The 22,960-nt window shown below is 42.2% G+C and overlaps 4 protein-coding genes across 4 annotated transcripts; 3 read left to right on the top strand and 1 right to left on the bottom strand.

Moving 5' to 3' along the window:
* Positions 1–282: 282 nt before the first annotated feature.
* On the top strand, positions 283–1,722 carry LOC308121834 (polyubiquitin-B; the record flags this gene model as incomplete). The annotated part of the gene is made up of 2 exons (XM_080483360.1): positions 283–364; positions 973–1,722. 2 exons carry the CDS (start codon positions 283–285, stop codon positions 1,668–1,670), a joined length of 780 nt encoding a protein of 259 aa, XP_080339486.1. The 3' UTR covers positions 1,671–1,722.
* Positions 1,723–4,090: 2,368 nt separating this feature from the next.
* Positions 4,091–12,455, top strand: p2rx5 (purinergic receptor P2X, ligand-gated ion channel, 5). The gene is made up of 12 exons (XM_080483177.1): positions 4,091–4,248; positions 5,292–5,442; positions 5,626–5,697; positions 5,810–5,885; positions 6,036–6,120; positions 6,276–6,356; positions 8,356–8,497; positions 9,888–10,021; positions 10,134–10,227; positions 10,313–10,378; positions 10,817–10,905; positions 11,003–12,455. The coding sequence occupies exons 1-12, from the start codon at positions 4,118–4,120 to the stop codon at positions 11,271–11,273; spliced, it is 1,392 nt and encodes a 463-aa protein (XP_080339303.1). The 5' UTR covers positions 4,091–4,117; the 3' UTR covers positions 11,274–12,455.
* On the bottom strand, positions 11,939–15,792 carry emc6 (ER membrane protein complex subunit 6). Its single transcript, XM_080483178.1, has 2 exons — positions 14,100–15,792; positions 11,939–13,095 (listed from the first exon to the last, which is right to left on the bottom strand). Exon 2 carries the CDS (start codon positions 13,059–13,061, stop codon positions 12,729–12,731), a length of 333 nt encoding a protein of 110 aa, XP_080339304.1. The 5' UTR covers positions 13,062–13,095; positions 14,100–15,792; the 3' UTR covers positions 11,939–12,728.
* Positions 15,793–16,716: 924 nt separating this feature from the next.
* On the top strand, positions 16,717–22,844 carry shpk (sedoheptulokinase). Its single transcript, XM_080482701.1, has 7 exons — positions 16,717–16,933; positions 17,009–17,150; positions 18,496–18,670; positions 18,776–18,928; positions 19,218–19,393; positions 19,527–19,727; positions 21,268–22,844. The coding sequence occupies exons 1-7, from the start codon at positions 16,796–16,798 to the stop codon at positions 21,663–21,665; spliced, it is 1,383 nt and encodes a 460-aa protein (XP_080338827.1). The 5' UTR covers positions 16,717–16,795; the 3' UTR covers positions 21,666–22,844.
* Positions 22,845–22,960: the final 116 nt, after the last annotated feature.

Raw genomic sequence — 22,960 nt, 5'->3', positions numbered from 1 at the left:
TCGAAACGCATACGCCCGATTAGAAACTCGCTTTTATACCTTAATTTGCAGTAATTATATACACTATTACAGGCAAACATACAACTCGAAATTACCTAATCCGCTCGGGTAATTTAGGAAGTAACACGTATAGATGTAGAGTCACATATTTTATGAATTAATATGACGACTCGTACTAGTCTGAAAAAGCAAATTGGGTTTATTTTTAGATTTGTGAAGCCTGGTAAACGGACTATTTCCCGTTGCGGATGATTATCAATCCGTGACGTGTCTCCAATATAAATGCCTCTGTCCCCTTGGCAACAACAGTCAGACAGACAGAGGCGTTTCTACTCGATCTCACAAGACAAACCTGTCAATAATTGTAAGTACGAATGCATTTTGTTTTTTAAAAAGCTTTTACATGGAATATTTCGCGTTGTAAATTAGTCGTTCTTTCACCATGTCACATTTCTAGGGTTTGACTCTCTTTATTTGACAGCTTCATGAAGAAAAATGGCAGGGAAGTGTAGCCTAGCTAATCTAAAAAAACAAACAAACAAACAAACAGCGGCTCTGACGTTTGAGAAAGTGATACTACATAAATATGCTCGCTGTCTTTATCGATCGGCAGTTTGAACCAATTTTATATACGCAGTTTTTTCAACGAGGACACAGTATTTAGCTGTGTCGTCCAGTAGAGGGGGACGCTAACTATGGAGAAAAAAACGAAGGCAAACAACAATAGCACTGTTTAAAATGGCGCTGATGCTCGAATGACCGGCAACCTACCAGTATGTTCAGGTCAAAGGGTTTCCTCTTGTTTGCCATCCCTGAAGGGATAGTAACACAAATATTACCTGATTTCATTACCATTGTGAATTACTGACAGGAAGGAGACAAAAGCTTGAATTCAAAATCTTTTAGTAGCTATTTAATACTCATATGATTCTTTATCTGTGTATAATCTAGTGAAATGTTTATGTTTCACAGGTGCAAACATGCAGATCTTTGTAAAGACCCTCACCGGCAAGACCATCACCCTTGAGGTGGAGCCCAGCGATACTATTGAAAATGTTAAGGCCAAGATCCAGGACAAGGAGGGCATCCCCCCAGACCAGCAGAGGCTGATCTTCGCCGGCAAGCAGCTGGAAGATGGCCGCACGCTGTCTGACTACAACATCCAGAAAGAGTCCACCCTCCACCTTGTCCTGCGTCTGAGGGGTGGCATGCAGATCTTTGTGAAGACCCTCACCGGCAAGACCATCACCCTTGAGGTCGAACCCAGCGATACTATTGAAAATGTTAAGGCCAAGATCCAGGACAAGGAGGGCATCCCCCCAGACCAGCAGAGGCTGATCTTCGCCGGCAAGCAGCTGGAAGATGGCCGCACGCTGTCTGACTACAACATCCAGAAAGAGTCCACCCTCCACCTTGTCCTGCGTCTGAGGGGTGGCATGCAGATCTTCGTCAAGACCCTCACTGGTAAAACCATCACCCTGGAGGTGGAGCCCAGTGACACCATCGAGAATGTGAAGGCCAAGATCCAGGACAAGGAGGGCATCCCCCCAGACCAGCAGAGGCTGATCTTCGCCGGAAAGCAGCTGGAAGATGGCCGCACCCTGTCCGACTACAACATCCAGAAAGAGTCCACCCTCCACCTTGTCCTGCGTCTGAGGGGTGGCCAATAAACAACATGTTTCTAATGGGCTTTTACTTAAAGTAACCCAATAAAAGCTGAACATATAATGTTTTTTTCCCTTCATTTTCTTCAATATAAACATTCAGTGCTCAGATTAATACTGTATTACAATGAGCTGTGTTCTGGTAAATCTTCAAAAGCTTTTTAAAATCATTTGAATCAGTGCACATAAAAACTACAAGCTATAGTTTTATCCACACTCTTTCATTTGTCTCATATAATGATTATTCTTTCACAGCTGTACAAAATGCCCCAATCTTCAAAATATGATGACAAGGTAATTAAAGATAACTTGGCTATACGAAGTCCCCGGCTAGCTCAGTTGGTAGAGCATGAGACTCGCAATCTCAAGGTAGTGGGCACCACCTCCCCGTGGGCTCACCACCCGCAGGGAAGGTTCTTAATCGGTGTAATGTGATCTGGGTGACAGAGCTCAGACTGCCACCCCCGTGAAACGGATAAGCGGGAGAAGATGGATGGCTATATGAAAACAAATAGGACAATTTATGTTGTACTTGCCTAAAGTGTTTCTCCTAAACTGGTATTGGGTATAAGAGGAGAATTTTCCAAATAGCTGTGATGTGAAGCAAAGAACATTTACGTAAAGTTCACATGCAGATGTTCTCGAAGCTGGGAAAGGAGAGTGTTCATGTTGACCAATTACACCCAGTCATATCAAGGCAATAATGAGAACTCTTAAAAGTTAGCTGCTTCGTTTACACAATCCAAATAATGAAATAAGGGATCGTCAGTTTGAGAGGATATTGAATTTAAAATAGTGTCCATTGGCACCACTAGATGTCACTGTCCTACAAATGTTTAACTGAGAATGAGCCAAAACAAACTAAAACAACGAGATGACTTGTAGTAATTTGAGTGATTACTTCCCACATAATGAACTCAGTTTGCTACTGTGATATCTAACTGTACCTCAGATGTCAAAAAAGAAAAAATAATAAAGAATGATTTTTCTCAAATCACAAAGGAGATGGGAGGATAGAAATTGAGACGGGAAAAAGGATGCTCAGCGAAAACTACAATAACCAAAAAACTGTCGCAGAATTTTATTCTAATATTTTTTAATTCAACTTGATTAGATCAATGTGTGAAATGTGGAAACTACACATTAAATTATACTGTCAAAGAAATATTCTTCATGAAGCTGTATGAGGGTTGATGAATGGCTTTAACATTTGGCTTCTCTGCACAATAACCAGGATACTTTTATACATGCATAGGGAAAAATACAATGACAAAAACCAATTACTGTGCAGTTAAAAGACTTCCACTTTAATCCCTTGCAGGTTCATTCTTTTCATGCTCTCTGCTCCCCCTCTCTCAGTTTTGATGAGTACCTTCCTCCTGTCATGTGCAGCTCTTTCCATAGCAGTCCAACGGACTGAACAGCAGATATTCTATCAGGCTTTTTGTGTTTCATCCTAGTCATTTTCTGGCTGCTTTGGGTCATTATCCTGTTTGATTAACCATGACCAGCCTCAGAGATTAAGCTGTCTGACATACAGCCAAGAGTTCATGTTCTCCTGTGGCTGCAAAGGCTCCAATTCAACAAATCAAACTTTTATGCGTTTTAATAAGACAATCGACACGATGAGGATAAAATGACAACAAAAACTGTCAATAAATAAAGGCTGTACTGAGAGTGATTGTAAAGTCATGTTAAAAACTGAGTACTAAATGTGACATAAAATAAAACAAAGTAAAAGGCAAGAGAGATAATGTTTAATTTATTAACCTTTAATTAACCGGGAAAGTATAAACGCATTGAGATCAAGATCTCTTTTACAAGGGTGACCTGGCCAAGAGGTCCCCAGCACACATCACGTCGTTGCATTTATGACAAATAAAACTGAGTTAACATAATACAATGGTTAAAGTGCGATAGTGCATAATCAAAATTTAAATGACAAAATGAAGAGTTTAAGGCAAATAATAATAGAATAAAGAAAATAAAGAAATTCCTTATAAACTGGCTGAAGTATTGGTAAGTACCTGTATAGGTAGAGAGGAATTATTGAAAGTGAAAAAGTGTTTTGCCCCTGTCTCAGTGTGTTTTACCCACCTGTCTCAGTGGGTTTCACCCCCGTCTCAGTGTGTTTTGCCCCCTGTCTCTGGGTTTTTACCCCCTTGTCTCACTGTGTTTTACCCCCTTGTCTCTTGCTTTTTACCCCGCTGTCTCAGTGTGTTTTGCCCCCTGTCTTTGGGGTTTTACCCCCTTGTCTCAGTGTGTTTTACTGTCCTGTCTGAGTGTGTTTTACCCCCTTGTCTCTAGCTTTTTACCCCCCTGTCTGAGTGTGTTTTGCCCCCTGTCTCAGTGTATTTGCCCTCCTGCCTCAGTGGGTTTGCCCGCTGCCTGTCTGTATATATCAGCTGGAGCCTGAGCTGCTGGCTCAGTCGGTCTGACTGTGTTGGGGAGGAATGGCTGGCTGGGGGGGCTTCTGCATTTCTCTCCTCAACTACAAGACAGAGAAATATGTCATCGCCGAAAACAAGAAGATCGGAATACTATTCCGACTCTATCAGCTGGCTGTGCTGGGATACATAATCGGGTGAGGCGCTTTGAACCTCAAACTTTCTATTTTCCTCTTGCAATAACAGAATAGAGAGTGATTCACACAGTTAAAAATAGGCTTGACAAAGGTTTTCACTTTTGTTGGTGGTGTTAAAGTGGCAGTGCTGTGGTTGGGGAGGTGTGTAAAGGCTTGAATCATACATGCAGCTTTATCATGATGTGTGTAAAGGAAATGAGAACCCAGAAGCAGACTGCGTGACAGTATGTTCAGGGGTCAGTTGACCTCTTTTGTATGAAAGTTAAGACAAAATGTGACAGTCAGTCAGTGTCTGTGGTGTCACCGTTGACTAGTGGTCACTCACATGAGCCTCTCATGTTCATATTGTGTTCACTGCCACACCACCTCCCAGACATGGTGATATTTTGGTGCATTTCACTGGATCTTTATATGCAACACAGTTCAGGAATAGTTGTCTGATATTAAAGGTACAATATGCAGGATTTGAGTAATGCCACTATTGTGCCTGATGTGGCAGTAGTGAGTCACTGTAGCGTCTATTGTAGGATCCATTCTTCAGTTTTGCTGTGTGTTGTCAGTTTCTTGTGAGTTAATCGATTCCGAGGCCTTCCAAAATCAGTAAGATAGAGACACAGATACATCTGTGTGTTAGAAAGGTGGAATCGGTTTTGGTTCGATGGTGCAAAATCATAAACTCATAATGTTACTTAATATACAGTATTTTTGCCATGTAGAGTCTTGGCCAGTGGTTTCCAAACTAGGGTCTCGAGGCTTTGCCTATTCAGAGTTTGGCAAAATTAGATAAAAGCGAAAGCGAAAGCGTAATCAGACCCAGTGAACCTGGCCGGGAGTGGGTGTGTCCACCAGTGTCTGTCTTCACTGTATTGTTTTGGCAAATTAGAGATTGGACAGAGCGGTCCGCAACTTTTCCTGGAGACAATTTGTAGGGGGGTCAAGAGAAAATGTCTGGGATCATCAATGTTAATCCCACAGATCTGTTAAATGCTGGTTGATGAGTTTAGAAGAAATGGATTTTATTGATACGTCCTGTCACGTCTCAGGTGGGTGTTTGTGGCGAAGAAAGGTTACCAGGAGAAAGAGGAGGCCATACAGACATCAGTCATTACCAAACTGAAAGGAGTGACACTGACCAACAGTACCGACGCAGGGCCTTACCTATGGAGCGCCGAGGACTACGTCATACCTCCTAATGTGAGTCTATCTATCTATTTATCTATCCATCCATCCGTCCCTCTCATTATGGTCAGGAGACATCGTGAACTCATTCAGCGTCCCTGCTGCCTTACGTCATTAGCTTCAGCAATATTGAGCTTCTAATTTGTTTAACCTTTTCGCTTCCCAATCTCACTGTTGGCTCCTAATTTGATTTTCCAGGGTGAGCAGGTGTTCTTCATAGTGACAAATTACATAGAGACCCCCAATCAGAGGCTGGGGTTCTGTGCCGAGGTGGGTATATTCATGGGGGATGAAGAATTGATTTTATATTTTTTGGGGGGAAGGGGGGGGAGGGGTGTGCTGCTTCTTTTATAAATAACTGCTTTGATTGTGAATCACACAGAGCTTCAAGGTGCCAAATGGACGATGCCAGAGTGACGATGACTGCCTGGAGGGGGAGAGTGTAGCTGCGGGTCACGGTGAGGCCAGTTCCTTGCACCGGAGTCATGTGGTTACCAGGGTTTTGCCTCACTCATAGAAGCAGATGTTCATCAGTGAGGTTAAGGTCGTCTGCTTTATTTTGTTTTGTGTTAGAATCAATCACACTCAATCCCACCTCTCGCTTTCAGGAATCAAAACCGGCTCGTGTTTAAATAGCACCGGGACCTGTGAGATCCATGCTTGGTGTCCCGTTGAAAACAGCAAGAGACCCACGTAAGAAATTTGGAGATTTGCCATATTGTCCTCCCATAATGACACTCACAGTGATCCCTCACCCCGACCGAGACATTTTACAGGTTCTATTTATTACTGTGGGCTCAGTTTGTGTTTCATTTTTCACCGAAGCTGCCTGTTCCTTTCGCTTCCAGAGAGCCCTTACTGAATGAAGCAGAAAACTTCACCATCTACATCAAGAATTTCATCCGTTTCCCAAAGTTTGAATTCTCCAAGTAAGTGGCCGAAAGTGGCTGCCGACTGCTGCAGTCTACGGCTGCAGTCTACGGCTGCTGTCAAGGCGTCGCGGCATGGAGCGAGCTGCTGGATATACATGTTCCAATGGCCGCTTTAAATAGCTTTTAGGGTGCAGAGCACCTTCTATTTATACCGGCCTGTGCATTGCGCTCGGTGAGACAGTGAACCAGTCATCTGAGACGTCCTTGACAGCGTGCCTTGCCCTGGACAGGTGTCAGATCAGATGGGGCTAGCCCGGGGAGCTGCAGTGCTGCCTTCCCCTCTCTGCTGAGTCCAGCAGCAGAGCAGGGAGATGCCGCACGCCGGGGCTAATTCATCAATCACACTCCCGCTCTCATTACATCTCCCCTATGCTCCCTCACTCATCTTGATACGCTTATTGTTAATGAAAACCGAGTCGACACACAGCCCCTCGTAATGGCGGTGATTTGAAATGGCTGGCAAGGCTGCGTGTCTTTTATTGTAACGTATCTAGTTACTCTCTGTGCTTGAAGCCAGATGGTGTTACTGTACGGTTTGAGTGACACTCGCACGCTGCAGCTGAAGTGTGCTGAGAGGAAGCCTTCAAGTCCCAACACTTCAACCCTGAAGAGGGTACAAAGTTTAACACCGACGGATGTGAATGTGTGATTCGATGAGAGACCATGTGAGCCAAGATCAACTATCACATGCACACATGCATGAAGGGGATCCAAACCAAAGTGTGGCACTGTTCTCATTTAATGAAAACATGGGGACAGTCAGAATGTGTGGGGAAGCTCATATAAACATAAAGGGTTCTAAAAGGTACTATTATATATCCAAGCTGCAGTATATAGTACAATATAGTATAATATAGTACAAGAAACAAACAAAAACAGTAATAATTATTGAAATTGCAGGTTAGTCACTTTCTACTATATTTGGGCTGTTGTTACTTCTAAGCGGGCAACATGAAAAACAAGGACTTCTGAGCAATCGAAATATAAATATAAATATAGTATATTTCAGTAAAGTTCTTGTATTTCTTTCTTTGCTTGATTTAACTAAATATGGTGGTTCAAATTGTAATCTTCCAACACAGCAACAAGGTACGTAATACAGTAGGTACACTTAAAAAACAAACAAAAACAAAAAACCCTCTAAAAACAGCTGTTTTTCATGCTTTATGTGAACTAATTGTTTTGGTAATTGATGGTGGATAATTTATTGATCTCTTGTCAGTCTAGTCAGCCTGCACGGTGTCCAGGTCTTTTATAGAGTCTGATTCCTTCTATGTGTATTGAAAACAGTTTTACCTATAACGTGTCTCGGATTTTCTGTGCACACATCAACAGATTTATTTATTTATTTATTTATTTTGCCTTTACTGTCCTAGAATTCTTTTTGAATTGTATGGAATCGAAAAATAATTATTTAAAAAGAGAATTTCAATAATTTCAAGAAGTATAAAACGTATTGCAATATTGCCATTTAATGCTTACATATACATTTATTTATATATTTTTTTTTTTAAATAGTAGCTATTGTCTGTTAAAATGGTTTATGCTGATTACACAGTGAAATTCCTTGGACCTTAAATATTTAATAACAATAAAAAGTAAACAGAATATTGAGGTTATTTAAGATACATTTATTATTATTATGATTATTATTACAAATTCAAGAGACATTTGGTAAAAGAATATCATTTTACTGGAGTTTTTTTCATTTAATAACCACCTTGATTGAATTCATCGAGGATCAGGATGGAAGGTTTGCTGCCAGATTCTGAAACTAAGAAGAAGCAGCATGCCCTCCTTCCAGACATGCTCCATCTCCTGTCTGATTATTGAAAGACTCAGTGCAGCAGGAAAATAAGCGAACACACACACTCACACGCTGGCCTGCCACAACTGAGCATTCACACTTTATTGGTGAGCACAGAGACTAAAATGTCGAACAAGCCATGACAAAATAACTTGTTTCACAAACATATCTACGTTTTTCACTTTTAAGGTCCAACGTTCTTGAAACGTCTGATGATGGATACCTGAAAACATGCACCTATGACAGCGAGGAGCATCCGTACTGCCCCATCTTTCACCTTCGGGATTTGGTCGGCAGGACTGGACATGACTTCCAGGACATGGCCAAGAAGGTACAAAGTCTGAAAACATGTGACAGAGATCTAAAATAGTGCCATAATAACCTTTAGATTTAAACTTTAAAGTTTCCCTTTGTTGTGGCGCAGAGTGTACAAGATCAAACTGTCTATATTTTCATGAAACCAAACAATTGCTACTGAAAATGACCACAATGTCAACATAAAGCCAATTTTAATGAAACCTTCTGGTGCAAAATACAGTGAAATGTCAAGAAACACTTTTCCCATAACTGTTGCTTTATGGGTGTTGTACGAACTCATCCTGGCAACGTGGCTTTCGAGCTACTTTACTTGCAATTTGTTAAAATCTGCGTTTTTGTGGTAATTCTTACAATTTGCTTGCTGGTGGTGCGGGCCATGATTGCAGCTCACTGCAGGTTGGTCTGAGCCCACAGGTTTCATGTTCGATACCACTGGTTTACTTATTTTCCATTGATAAAACGTCCCGATGTCTGGGAGGTCATTTCAGCACTCATCTTTTATGAAGCCATACTGTGGTGATAAGGTACATTTTTCCAACAATGTCTCCTGGATGATCTTTCAATGAGTAAATCATTTAATAAAACCTCCTTGTTCAGTTTAGATGGAAACATTCCAGATGTGTAAGTTGTACACACTGTCGGTACTAATGATGAGAAATCCCTCTCTTTAGAGCCTCCTCACATACTATTTATTTAAATGAATCTATCAATGTGAGATTGTGTGTAAAATGAATTTCTATGGTGTAAAACAACTCTGGCTTGGTTTGTATGGTAAATTATTGTTAATCCACACTTTAATAAACTGAACTCCAAAATGAGGTTGAGAAACAACTGGTGTGAGAGAAGTGTTAAGAGTAATATCTATTTATTATTTATACGGTGTAATATAGTCAACATGAAACAGAGGACGACCAAAGAAATTGAATTATTTACAGTGAATCTACATACACAAACATGGCGGACCCGTAGTGGTATGACTCGCGGTCCGTACTGAAGTTTTATCATCCATATCAGTAGTTTTATAGTTGCGACTCACCCCTGATAGCAGCCGATGCGTCATCAGTCCATACGGAAGTCGTGTTCTCTCCATTTTCTTCCACGTATATAGCGTATTGTTCTCTGGACACATCTGTGTAGTTTCATTACAGAATCAAGCAACAGCGCCCTCGGGTGGCTCGGCAGACTGACTACATCGTTGTCAGTGTAAACGCACTCCTTTTTTTTTTTTTTTTTTAAGGGATTAGGTGTCACGTGAAACGCGGCCTAAATATAAAATGTTATCCAGGTTTTATGAGAATCACATGCCATCATTGTTGCCAATTCTTCATCAGTTGTCTTCCGTTTTTTTCTGGGGTCGGACGGCCAGAACCCTGTTTTTAAAACCCGCTGGTTGTTTCCTTCAGGGCGGCTCTGTTGGGATTCTCATCGAGTGGAACTGTGATCTGGATAAAGACTCTTCTCAGTGTAATCCACAGTACAGCTTCACCCGTTTGGACCTGAACCTGAACAACTCCATCACATCAGGATACAACTTCAGGTGAGTCCTTCTTCAATATAGGAAACATTTCTTTGCTTTCAATTTGCTCTATGTTTTATTGTTTTGGACCTTTTTCTTTGTTTTTTTTAATCAAGTCTTCATCCCATCACAGATATGCCAGATACTATAAGGATCAAAATGGTGAGACCTACCGCACTCTGTATAAAGTGTACGGGATTCGCTTTGACATCCTGATCAATGGGCGGGTAAGAGCAGTGAATTCAGCAGCAGGTCATCAAATCATGTGATTCTGCTCAGACACTCGCAGTGATTTTTATTGTTGATTTACAGGCTGGAAAATTCAACATTGTTCCAACAATAATTGCCATCGGCTCTGGTGTTGCTCTTCTGGGTATAGTAAGTAATTTATGTCAACGTTGTGTGAGAAGATGATCGATGCTTTATGGCAGACGTGACTCAAAGTTTGAAAAATGTATGTAATATCACTAATGAAACAATATAGTAGAATACAGAGAATGTGTACTCAGTGATATATATGTATAATTTATTTTTTTGCTTCAAAAATAGGCTCTTTTGATTAGCCTTTCATAAATTCAATTATGTTTCTCTTCCATTTTTCCCGTGTTAACATTTGGGATACCCAATCATGTATTAACACTCAATGTTAAATAAAACTTAATCTTCTGTTGGTTTTTAATGCAACTTCTTTAACGTAATCACTTGGATTATTGGAATAAAGTAAGTACGATACGGATTCAAATATTCTATTAAGTTATGTTATTGGCCATTAGTACGTTATTGGTTGCTACTGATACTTGTGATGTTTTCTTCCAGGGAGCCTTCGCCTGCGATATGATTCTCCTCTACATGATGAACACGAGCTCCTTCTACCGAGAGAGGAAGTTTGAAATCATCAACTTTAAGTACGACTCACTGTGTTTGCGCAGAACGTCCGCGGCGGAGATTTGAAATGAGTCCCGTTGAGTCACGCTGGTTTGTCCGTCTGTCCGGTCGCAACAGGCGAGATCGGACCAAACACAAGGACGGGAAAGCAGGACACCGAGACAGGCGATCCAGGAAGCCAGCCGCGGAGAAAGACGCCGCCAACTCTGTGAGGAACGCGGACGAAACCCAACTCACCGTGGAGTCGTCCCCCGGAGACGAGGGCCAGCCGTCCGCGGGGAAACGGGGTCCCACCATTCCACGCAACACGGGACAGCGATACTCTGCCCACATCCCCCAGCAAGGTGCAGAGACGAAGCCACACATCACTTTCTCCTCTCTCAACTAGGCTCACGGGCAGATGGGAGACCGATCACCCAGGAGGGTCACATGACTGATGGCAGGTTTCACCAGCATGAGTGACACGTTGGCCCAGACTGGAGATGAGCTGGTCCAGGGACAGTGCAGGAGGGACGGCAGTCCGCTGGGTCGTCAGTCACAGTTGGGATGTTTGTGGTCCACTTACGGTGAACATTGTTTGAATTAGCAGCAGAAGTTTATTATGGCACAAAGTTAATATTAGATTTAAAAAGAAAAAAAAAACGGAACCCTGGATGTTACCTTCTAAACACAAACATCTCATTCTCACTGTTTCATTGGTCAAAGACTTTCCAAACCTAATGAGAATAATAGATCAGAGATCATATCGGCTGCTGGGTGAAGTTGTTTCTGCCTTTCATATGGTCGTATGAACATGATCCCGACCGTCACCTCATACGGACATTTTGTATAGTTTAGTTGTTCTATTGTCAGATAAATATTGAAATGATTTACATCATTTTTATTAACATGTAACAAAGCATCCCAACTTCTTTAGAAAAAGATAGACGCAAGATAGATTTCTAATTTTTGCCATTTCAACACAGCAAATATAACACAAAAATCTATTATTCTGAGTCGTATCCACACTGGATGTAAATTAAGGTTTTATATTGAAAGAAAATTCAAACGAATGTGAGACGCATCAACCTGGGATCATTTTAGGTCCCGAGAGAAAAGCTTTTATGAGCAGGAGCGTCTCAAACAACTAAACTCTCAAGCAATATGTATGAAACTGCGATTGGACACATCAGGTGTTTGTGCTGTGAGGTTACCAGTAACCACCGCTGCCATGTTTCCCCATCTACTGCCATGTTGACGGCTCACGCTCAAACTAACTTGTGACCGTCTCCTCGTGTGATGCAGAAGTCTGCGGTCTGTCACGTTTCATTCAGGAGTCTCTCCCTCCTGTGAGCCGGTTTGCTGCGGCCGCGAGACGATTCACTGTAAAGGACTTTGAAGTGCAGGGACTCGCTTTCCTGTTTGCAGTTTTTATTTATTGAATGTTCTTCATTGTTGAAAACTAATGTATGTGACGTGTCTTTAATTATATTAACACATGACGACAGATTAATAATGTACACACAAGACTTGTACAGAGGCATTTGTTCTGATCAAATGATTTGTTAAAATGTCAAAGTGATGAACATTGAATGACATCAATATTTATTAACTCGGGCTCATATCCAGAAACCCAGGAGGAGAAAGGAGTTGAAGGTTAGAGGGGGTTATAATCACAGACATTTGTGTTAAAGGAGGACATTTAATTCATGTAGTAACTATTAACATCCTCCATCGTATCTTAACCCTACAAAGGAAAATCAAACATCTTACTATGAGCGTATCTACAAACAGCAGGGCAGACAGTATTCATATCATGTGTAGAATTGGACAAACATTTCTATGTTATTTGGGGTCAGCCGTTTCAGTACACATGAACCATCCCGTACAAGAAAGTCCAGAACAGCACGTAGGTGAAAAGACCTCCAACAAGACCCCCGGTGAAGAGCAGCCGCCGCGACTTGAAGCACTTGTTCCACCGGCGCCCGGCCTTGAAGATGAGCAGCACGGACAGGAGAAATGCGGAGAAGAAGTAAAAAACGAAGCCGTACAGTCCCGTCAGTCCGAGGATGCCGGCCGTGGCTCCGGACAGGGCGGACACGGAGGTGCGGCAGTAGTCCAGCACGGCGGCGTTGCCCCGGACGGCCACCTCACTGATGAACTGTGGGCCTTCACGCTTGGCTCCGACTCCCGCCATCGTACCTCTGGTCACCTACTTCAGAAAGGTGTTTCTGCAAGAGAAGAGACGAGGAGTTCTTTATATAACCTTAGAGTTCAGCTTTCTCTAGAGCTTCCAAACACATTCAGGTCAGGACTCGTTGCTGGTAACATCCAGAGATGTGTTTCCCCCAACAGACATCAATGCTCTACATTCCTCAGTCAGATTAGCACTATAGCTCAGCTTGAAGCTCTCTGACTGCATCCTCTGATAAACAGGAGACTGACAAATATCAACATCCTAAAAAAAAAAATACCTTAAGCTATTTTACTGATGCCTAATTACTTTTAAACCTAAGAGAGATTATCTTGTAGCCTTTCGATTCTACATGTTTTAAAAATAACTACACATGTGAGTTATCAGATACCACTCATGTCTACACCACAGAGGAAACAATCAGCTTGTTGAAGCAGTGAAAAGATAAATAAAAAGTTCATTAAATTAATTTAGTTCATTGAGAAAAACACAAAGGTGACAGTTGCTTGTTTTATAGTTCAATTCAGGAACCCATGTCAAGCATTAGATCTACACTCGCGTGGTTATTAACCTGGAGCACCAATTTAAGTGATGCTTTATTGTACTTTGCATTTATTTACGAGCATTTTCAACACAATCTATTGACATCAGGGGGAATTAATGCTTAGCACGAATGTAGGTCAAAGGTTAACAAATATTCAACAGAATCTAAACGTCTTCAAAGGAAAATGCCAACAACAGCCACACTAAAGAGGCAGTGAAGGCAGTAACAGGGAATCATAATATTTCTGTGTCTGTTTTGATGAGAAATAATCAGAATTTTCATTAAAGATTATGCCTCGCCTCGGTGATGGCAGGATCGAGAGAGAAACACATACGATGTATGATCACGGTAAAAAACAACAACAGCATAAGCACACCCACGGGAGCGTCCCATGAATTAAAACTTTTATCAAAAATGTACTTTAAATTGTCAGAGATTTTCTGTCTCCGCTATTGCTAACGGGCTTAGCATCGTTAGCTGCTAATGGAAGCTCTCACCGGAAGTACACGTCGGCCCGTCTGTGCTCCTCGCAGTGCGGCTACACGAACATGACGCGCAGCAGTCTCTTCTTCAACTGGAAGGTTTTATAATGTTTTCGGTGAATATTTGCACGGAAACAAACAAGTCATCCTCGTTTTGAATGACCGATGTTAGCCGTGGACAGCCATGCAACTTGCGCGGTGCATTGTGGGAATTGGACAGTCACCCAAGGAGTCCGCGTGGTGTGTTTGAGGCGCTTCAGAAAATAGGAAATTATAATACTGTAACAAAGAAAGGCCTAGAATAGAATAATGGTCAAGTCACCGGATAACCCCTTATACAACACTTACTCAAATAATTTGAAATACCAGGGTGTTGTTCAGTGGTATTTCTGTTCAATAGATTCTTGATTTTCATTGTAACATGTGCAATAATAATAATACTTCTTCAGCGCTTCACATCCTGGGGTAATTTAAATATGATACTTGGTGTGCTGATATTTAGCAATACAGAAATCCACAGCTGTTTCAAATGTTATTGAGACAATTATTCACTCTGCCTCGTTTGTCATGACACAAATGACAAGGTTATTTTGTTTTGTTTTTCTCTGGTGGTACACAAAATAGAAATGTACAAATACATGATCATGGTTCAAATGAGTGAAACATACAGTGAAGAAAAAACTTTCTAAATATTATCAAAACAATATCAAACAAGTTGAGGTTTAATAATGGCACTATTTATGTTGGTGGAGACAACACATATTCAAAACTTAGTTTTATTTTCTTTTAATAATGTCTACCAACCAATATGGTTACTTTAACTATTTTACTAAACTATATTACAGCTGAGGCCATGATGTACCACTATTTAATACAACATTTCCTCTTATGTGATAAAGTTAAAGCAATGTAACCAATTATTGAAAATAAAATATCAGGCAATTTATAAAATTTCCTATACCCTTCAAATATATTGAACGGATACTTTCAGACAACTGGTGTATTTTCTTTTGCACATTAGTGAAAACAATCAGCTCAAGTTAAACCAACAAAATCAATGGTTTACTCATCAGCACAGAAAACAGAAATATGAATCTTGATGTGTTACAGTTCAAATACAGAAACAATGAAAACTGAGATCTCTGTCCACTGTATATTTTCTGCATTTCTTTTCACTCGAGAGAAATGTTATTGTCCGCCCTTTTGATATCTTATGGAATACTTTGATTATAATAGAAAATGGCATGGTTAGCATTTGTTTTCTGAGGCCAGTCAACATTATGGAAATAAAGGTATGCTTAACACAGAAGTGACAGATGGAGAGCCATAAAACACAACTTAGGTGATCTGTGTCAACTCTTATCAGAATTCAAGGAAGCACCTTTTCGGTTGAAAACAAATGAAGAAACAAGGACAAGAACACAACGAGGCTGATATCTGCACATCGTAGTTTGATTAATATTACTCATTTGTTTACATTTTTTTCTGAGTTTGCTCATTCAACTAAACTAAGCAATGTTAGCTGTCCAAGCTAACTCAGGGCAAACTCTCACCGTATGTAAACAACGGCACGTCTCAGCTCCTCTTAACACTGTTCGTAAATATGTTATCCTATGAACCTGTTTAATTGCAGCATTTAATGAATATCTGTAATTAAATTGCGGAGTTGTTTTGGCTTTGACGACTCTCCATCAATAAATTCAGCCATGACACCTGCGCAGTGCATTGTGGGAACTGTTTCGTCATCGAAGTTAACAGATGGGGCGTTTGGTGATCTTTAAAAAGTAGGAAATTCCAAATTCCAAAATATTCAAACGAAAATCCCTTTTAAAACACATAAAAGCCACTATAGCTCATATCACAACAAAATTGATTTGAGATGTTTTGTTTTTTTTATAATGTGACATGTGCAAGTTAAGAAGTAAAATGATTTAGAAATGTGTGGCTGTAGCTCGAGGATGTCAAATGTAAGGCCCATTGGGCAAAACATGCCTACCAGAGGCTCTAGTCTGACCCACCAATCTACCAAACAGACTGTGGAAATTTCAAATCAAACATGTATTATTTAACATATTTGCTCAGAGTAGCAGATAGGACACAACACCTGAGCTGAGTTATCGGTGATGCTGCCATAAAACATAGAAAATTAGCATTTGCCTGAAAGCGATGCTGTCAGGGCGAGTTTGTAAAAACATCCATAATACAACAGCTATAGAAGTTTTTTTGGGACATTTTACTGTACATTGCAGCAGGAGGTGTCATTGAAATTGGATTTATTATAGCTTGTGGTATTTTTTGATAGTAATTGATTGGGTTTTTTTGTGAAAATATAGCCATTTTCATATACTCATCAAAAAAAAACCTTTAAAATTTAAATTTAAAGGTTATTATGGCACTGTGACACCGGTCCAGCCCACCCAGGATCATCTTGGGCTGGATGTGGCCTCCTGAACTAAAGTGAGTTTCACAGCCTGGCTCTAACTATAACAGGTCATCCCATTTCGCGGGATTCGTTTGAGGTCAAATCTGGTTTAATCTGGAATAACTAAAGAGAAACCCTCAATATCAACATTTAAATTCTTCTGGGGTAGCCAGATTTCCTATATGACATGAACGCAGCAGCATTACAACAACAGGGACCAGAGTCTATCCGCACGCGCCGCCAGCGGCTGGTTCGCGCCTCCATCCACGTTCGTGCAGCTGCAGTCATCATGTCCTCCTTCATCCTCGGTGTGGATCTGGGCACCACGTCGGTCAAAGCCGTGTTGTTAGACACGGCGTCCAGAGCCGTGGCGGCCAGCCACTCGTTACCGACTGCCGCGGATCTGAGCGACGACAGCGGGATTAAGGTGCGTGCAGGTGACGCTTTAACTTTAACACACTGCGGATCAGCTGATCCCCCCCTTGTTTGTGTGATGACTCAGGCCAAAGAGCAGCACACCGGGCGGATTATAGACACTCTGAACCGGTGCATGAGCCACCTGCCCCGGGAGAAGCTGCAGCAGGTGCGCAGCGTCGGACTCACCGGACAGATGCACGGGATTCTATTGTGGAAGGAGAAGAGCGGTAAGAAGTGCGTGCAGGAGAATTTCATCATGAAGTGGTTCACTTCACAACGGCGGCTGACTGGAGGCTCAGACCCGTCTGTCATTAATCAACCAGTGTAATAAAGTAGATCCATGTTGCAAGATAATAGTTGAACTTAGTGGAGTAATAAAATGTAATTCAGATAAATCAACCCAGTAAAGGATAATGTCCCCACATTTGTTTATGATTTTTTCTGTATTATATGATCTGTATCTTTGATCTCGACGGGATTTTGAGGATTCAGAACAAGTTGCATGAGATCTTAATGGAAGAGTGACTGGTCACTTTTTCTTTCTCGGGTATTAACACCTTATCACGTCATTATTGTAACCCAACTCATTTTGCAGTGACACACTAGCACCATTATATAATAGTACTGTAGTTACAGTTACTAAAGTCTCCATCTGCTTATTACATCGGTCTTACAGCAACTCTAAAAGCTCTGCTGCCGTCTTAACATGAACATGGACATTAGTCCTCAGTAGCCGTGATGTTTTAGTCCTAAATGAACATTAACTTCCTGTCTGTAGGAGCTGTATGCTCATAAATCTGTTATTCAAATCTGCGTTCATAATCTGACTCCAGTGCCATCCCTCCCTGAACTGGATAAAGTGATACAGAAGGATTGATAATTAACTTAAAAATACCAAAATGCTTTGCCATGTGTTATGAAAACAGGCAACTTTTATCACTGTCTGCACAACAGAAGGCCCAAACGGTGGTCAACCACATTTTACCACAAGAATATATGAGAAATAAGGATATTGATATAATTTTCATCCAGCCACTGTGGACGGAAACAAAAGTACCCAGAGAAAACTCAAGCCTGCAGAGGAAGAACGTGGAAACACCACACAGAAAGACCCAGATTCAAGTTACATTTATTCATTTTGTGGTGTTACAAATGCTTTTGAAAACTTTAAATATCTACCCAAATGGGCCGTCTAATTCATTTTATACACCTACTGAAACTGTGACCCACATGTCTCTGAATCAATCAGTGTAAATAGAAGCGACACACTCAGTGCAGATACAACTGTAACAGTACAGTTGTGCAGGCATGTAAGACGTGTATAAATGAGAGAGACGGCTAAAAGAATAATGTCTGGAAATAGTGAAGAAACCAGAGAGCGCCTTGCTTCCACACGTATCAGATTACAACGGAATACTTGGTACAAGGTGTCCTAAAGAGAAATAAAAGTCCTCACCAGTCATGATGTAAAGCCTTAACCTTTTTAAATGAAGTCAGGATCACGTTATCTTTGATCCAAACACACGTTTGGATCAAAGTTCCATTGTGTATTTTTGTCTCGTGTCGTCGCAGGCTGCGTCTGGTCCAACAGAGACGTCTTCACAGCCGGAGACACCAGTCAGCTGATCACCTGGCAGGACGGACGCTGCAGCAGCGACTTCCTGTCGTCCCTCCCGCCGCCTGACTCCCACCTCGCCACCGCCACGGGCTTCGGATGCGCCACAGTCTTCTGGTACTTGAAGCACAGGTCAGCAGACACGCAGGAGTAGAAACGCGCCGTCTGACTATGTGCCGGGGAAAGTGACGACGCATCTTCTTCTCCTCTTTTTTTTTTTTTTTTCTTGAACCGCAGACCCGAGTTCCTCGGTGACTTCACAGCGGCTGGTACCATCCAGGACTATGTGGTGTCCATGCTGTGCGGTCTGGACGGGTGTGTGATGACGCCGCAGAACGCAGCCAGCTGGGGCTTCTTCAACACCTCATCCAACCAGTGGAATGAGAACGTGTACGCAGAAAAGCTCAAACTCTTGCTCTTACTGACACATTAGAGACGCTGAGCGCACGAACAAATGTGCGGCTTGTGCGTGTAGTTTGGATCAACTGCAGTGAACTAACACTCTGTGTGTTTTCAGCTTTTAAATTTGAGCTGTGTGTGTGTGTGTGTGTGTGTGTGTGTGTGTGTGTGTGTGTGTGTGTGTGTGTGTGTGTGTGTGTGTGTGTGTGTGTGTGTGTGTGTGTGTGTGTGTGTGTGTGTGTGTGTGTGTGTGTGTGTGTGTGTGATTGTGCCGGTCCAGTCTGAGGAGTGCCGGCTTCCCGGTGCACCTGCTTCCTCGGTGTGTGCCATCTGGTGGCTTGGCGGGAAAGACGCGCTCTGCCTGGCACGGCATCCCGGCCGGTACGCCCGTAGGGGCCGCCCTCGGAGACTTCCAGTGCTCCGTGTACTCCTGCATGAGCGCCCGGACGGACGCAGGTGACGTCCAGGGATACACACCTCACACACTACGCCGTGACTCCGCTGCGTGTTGCACCGGTGTGCCTTTCACCCTCCAATGTTCTTTCATGTCTTTGCAGATTAGAATCTACTCTGCTCTTTTGTTTTCCAGTTCTTAACATCAGCACCTCCGCTCAGCTGACCTTCGCCATGCCAGCTGACTTCACGCCGCCGGATTCTCCCCAGCCTGACTCGTCCATCGCCTTCTACCCGTACTTTGACTCCTCGTTCTTGGCTGTGGCGGCGTCTCTCAACGGAGGAAACGTGGTCGCTACGTTTGTGGAGATGCTGACTGCCTGGATGAAGGAGCTCGGTACGCATTTATTCAACTCGTTCAAGTCAGTTTAGTCGAGGCGTGGGGTAAAGAGTACGTTTAAAAAAAGAAAAAAAAAAGGCTTTTCCATATTGCAAATGTCATCCCAGCTCACAGTGACGGCAGGAACAGGGCGCCGAGCCACAGAGAGACAAAACCACACACATATTTACAGGCGGTTTCACATTTAGCCGCTGGCTTTAAATGTGTTTTTAAGCTCTGAGAGCAAAACACTGACACTTAACAAGAACGTGCCGTCCTCCACACACAATAAATGGGAAAAAAACCTCAATAAAGTATCAAAAGACAGACATGACGTGTCTTTTAGACGCTTGTTCCAATAGTTTTTGACTTTGACCTTTACCGAACATTTTCCTTCAGCCTCTTCAACGCACTTTATCTCAGCCCTCTTGTGAAAATAAATGCACGACTCCACTTAACTCTCAGTCCTTATAGAAGCTGGAAAAAACACCCTTGAGCTTCTCCTTCTGCCTCCGTATCATTGACCTAAATAAAAAAAAACTAAAAAAAAAACTCCTTCACTCAATATTCTGTCTGAGGGGATGTTGTCAGTCTGAATTTATGCTGAGAGATATTTACTCAGTTTTTCAGAAAACAGAAATGATAAAACCGAGGATCTGTCCTATAGCCTCCAACTAGCCACACGTCTGATAATGCTTTTTAAACACGACGCTGAAATTCCCTAGAAAGTCACTTGTGAGAGATTTGTTCGTTTGTTCATTCATTTAATTTAATTTCAGACATAATGGACGAAAACAAACCAGTAAATACGATCAAAATGAAACGTTAACATTCTGGAGAAGGAGGTAGGAAGAAGCATATGCTTGTTGAATCTTGTCCAGTCAGCCTGTTTGGCTCCTGTGTTTTCTCTTTCAACCAGTCACATACTTAGAAACTTAAATAACCACAAAATGATCTCTGTCACTGCTGATACGAATGATGCTTGTGGCAGTTTTCTGCAGTGTAGATGGTGAATGTAGTGCACGTTTGCAGGTTTTGCCCCAAATCTCTGCTCAGTCATTTAAATATGGTGACCTGAGTAAAGACTGGAGCATATAGAAAATAAACTGTATTGAGTATTTATTTTTTTAACTTCGTACTGAAACATTTGGTGACGGTTTGATTAAACATGAAGTTGTTTTGTTCTTGTTCACCTTCACTGGCTGATAGTTGCAGATCTGCCTCTTCGCTACTTGAAATATTTGACGCGTTTTCTCCGGTTCTGTGTGAAATCCCTTAAAGTTCCCGTCTTAGAAACTTTTCAGGTGTTTTCTTTTCAGCGGTGACGTTCATAAGAAGTCCTTCTTCTGTTCTTCTGAGCTTCTAATAATAACAGGCTCCACTCTGTCCTTCGTGCACATCGATGTAAACGACTATTTCTTATCTGTGGCTTAAGTTGTTCTGAGTGACTCACCTGCAGGCGACCCGCGGGTTCCCTCGGGTCTTGCAGTTCTGCTCTGCTGCCGTGTTTTCTCCTGCGTTAAACGGTGCGTCACATCTCCATCTCCTCGTCTTGCAGGTGCCGAGCTCGGAGACTCGTGCCTGTATGAAAGGCTGATTCACTGCGCCCTGAACCAGGAAGCCAGCGACCTCCGGGTGAGTCCCACCATCCTGGGGGAGAGACACGACCCCCTCCGCCTCGGTCAGGTCACCAACATCTCCGCCTCCGGCCTCTCCCTGGGCCACGTGGTGCGGGCCCTGTGCCGCGGCGTCCTGGCCAACGTCACCGCCATGATGCCCGCCGAGCGCCTGCGGCAGGCGGGGGTCACCAGGATCGTGGGCAGCGGGAGTGCGCTTGCCCGCAACGAGGTGCTGAGGCAGGAGGCGGAGAAGGCGTTCCCTCAGCAGGTTGTGTACGGACAGACCGCCGACTCTGCGGCCGGCGTGGCCATGGTCCTCTGCGACCGCAGGATTTGAATGAAGAAACCGTGAACCGAGGCCAAATGTTTACATGCTGGATTGAAGATTTAATCACATTTCTGATGACGTTCATCAGAGGGTGTCTTGCACAGGCAAACTGCAACGCTGCTCCATAATTTGCTAAATTAAGCGAAGAGGAATCTTATTGTTGCCGCCGATCAGGGAAAACTCAAACGCTTCTCTCACACACTCGCACTTCCGAGCGTTCACATTCTCTAACCAGCCATATTGGCTTAATAGGTTTTGACCATTTCGTGTTTTATGATTAGCTTTGTTGAGTTAATCACTGCTTTTTTTTTTTTCTTTCTTAATTTTCAAAGCTCTCTCTTCAGAGGCTTTCACTTTATTTTTAATTAGATAAATATTCAAACTAATTTCGATTCGCTGGCCACATGCGGACTAATTTCAACTTGATTATGTTGGATTATTACATACATGGTGACAATAGGAACGTTTTCCACAAAAGGTTGAACTTTAAAGCACTTTGTCACGGGCAAATATCGACCTTTCACTTCTCCATCAGTGGACCAATTAACATCAGTTACTTATAATGAAATATTTGTAGTTAAAGTAGTTTATTTTTACACTTTACAGGGTTTACCCACAGTGGGCTTCAGGACTGATGCTCCAGAAGTAGGCAGTCACATGACATGAAGTCATTGACTCATCTGTCGAAATGATGAATATATTGACACCGACGTGCCTAAAATGTGGTCGTACACATGAGAAGGCAAACAGGCTGCCTCAGACATTACTTGATATTGAGCAAACAGAGAATAATCAATTATATAGTGATGTAATATTTGTAATTCGTATTATCTTAAAATGACATTCACATCCAAACATCAGTTTTTCAAGCATTTCTGAAGCTTCATATTTAAAAATATATACCTCAAACGCTCCCACAGTTATGCTTCCAGTTGAGCTTCTTGACTTCGCTTCTTCGCAGTCTTCCGCTTAGCGAGACCTTGAAATCATCAGCGAATACAAAAGTCAGAATAGTCTTCAGCATTAACAGGATTTTAGTGGTCAGTAGTGGTTGGTTCACATTCTGTACTCATGTTTCCATTAGAGATCGTCCTCAGTTCCTTCAGGCATTTGCTTATTCTGTTTTCTGTGGACCAGGAGTTTGCACAAGAAGTTATCATGGATCAAATAAAACTGTATTAATTATCTAATCTGGACTCTTTTCATCAAATGTTCCCTCTTGCCATGTCGGGTAAAGTTCAGACTTCAACCATCCATCAATCTACTGTACTGAGTCGTCCAGATTAAGGATTCAAGACCCCCTG

This window comes from Lipophrys pholis (assembly GCF_963383615.2).
Source record: "Lipophrys pholis genome assembly, chromosome: 16".
Lineage (NCBI taxonomy): Eukaryota > Metazoa > Chordata > Actinopteri > Blenniiformes > Blenniidae > Lipophrys > Lipophrys pholis.
This window is presented reverse-complemented; position numbering and strand designations above follow the sequence as displayed.

What these genes read in the sequence shown, in the direction of transcription:
- p2rx5 (XM_080483177.1), top strand. Translation starts at nt 4,118, where the DNA reads ATGGCTGGCTGGGGGGGCTTCTGCATTTCTCTCCTCAACTACAAGACA. An exon ending in ACATCAGGATACAACTTCAG is followed by an intron (nt 10,022 to 10,133) that starts GTGAGTCCTTCT and finishes ATCCCATCACAG; the next exon opens with ATATGCCAGATACTATAAGG. An exon ending in TTTGAAATCATCAACTTTAA is followed by an intron (nt 10,906 to 11,002) that starts GTACGACTCACT and finishes CGGTCGCAACAG; the next exon opens with GCGAGATCGGACCAAACACA.
- emc6 (XM_080483178.1), bottom strand. Translation starts at nt 13,061, where the DNA reads ATGGCGGGAGTCGGAGCCAAGCGTGAAGGCCCACAGTTCATCAGTGAG.
- shpk (XM_080482701.1), top strand. Translation starts at nt 16,796, where the DNA reads ATGTCCTCCTTCATCCTCGGTGTGGATCTGGGCACCACGTCGGTCAAA. An exon ending in ATTGTGGAAGGAGAAGAGCG is followed by an intron (nt 17,151 to 18,495) that starts GTAAGAAGTGCG and finishes GTGTCGTCGCAG; the next exon opens with GCTGCGTCTGGTCCAACAGA. An exon ending in TGCCTGGATGAAGGAGCTCG is followed by an intron (nt 19,728 to 21,267) that starts GTACGCATTTAT and finishes CTCGTCTTGCAG; the next exon opens with GTGCCGAGCTCGGAGACTCG.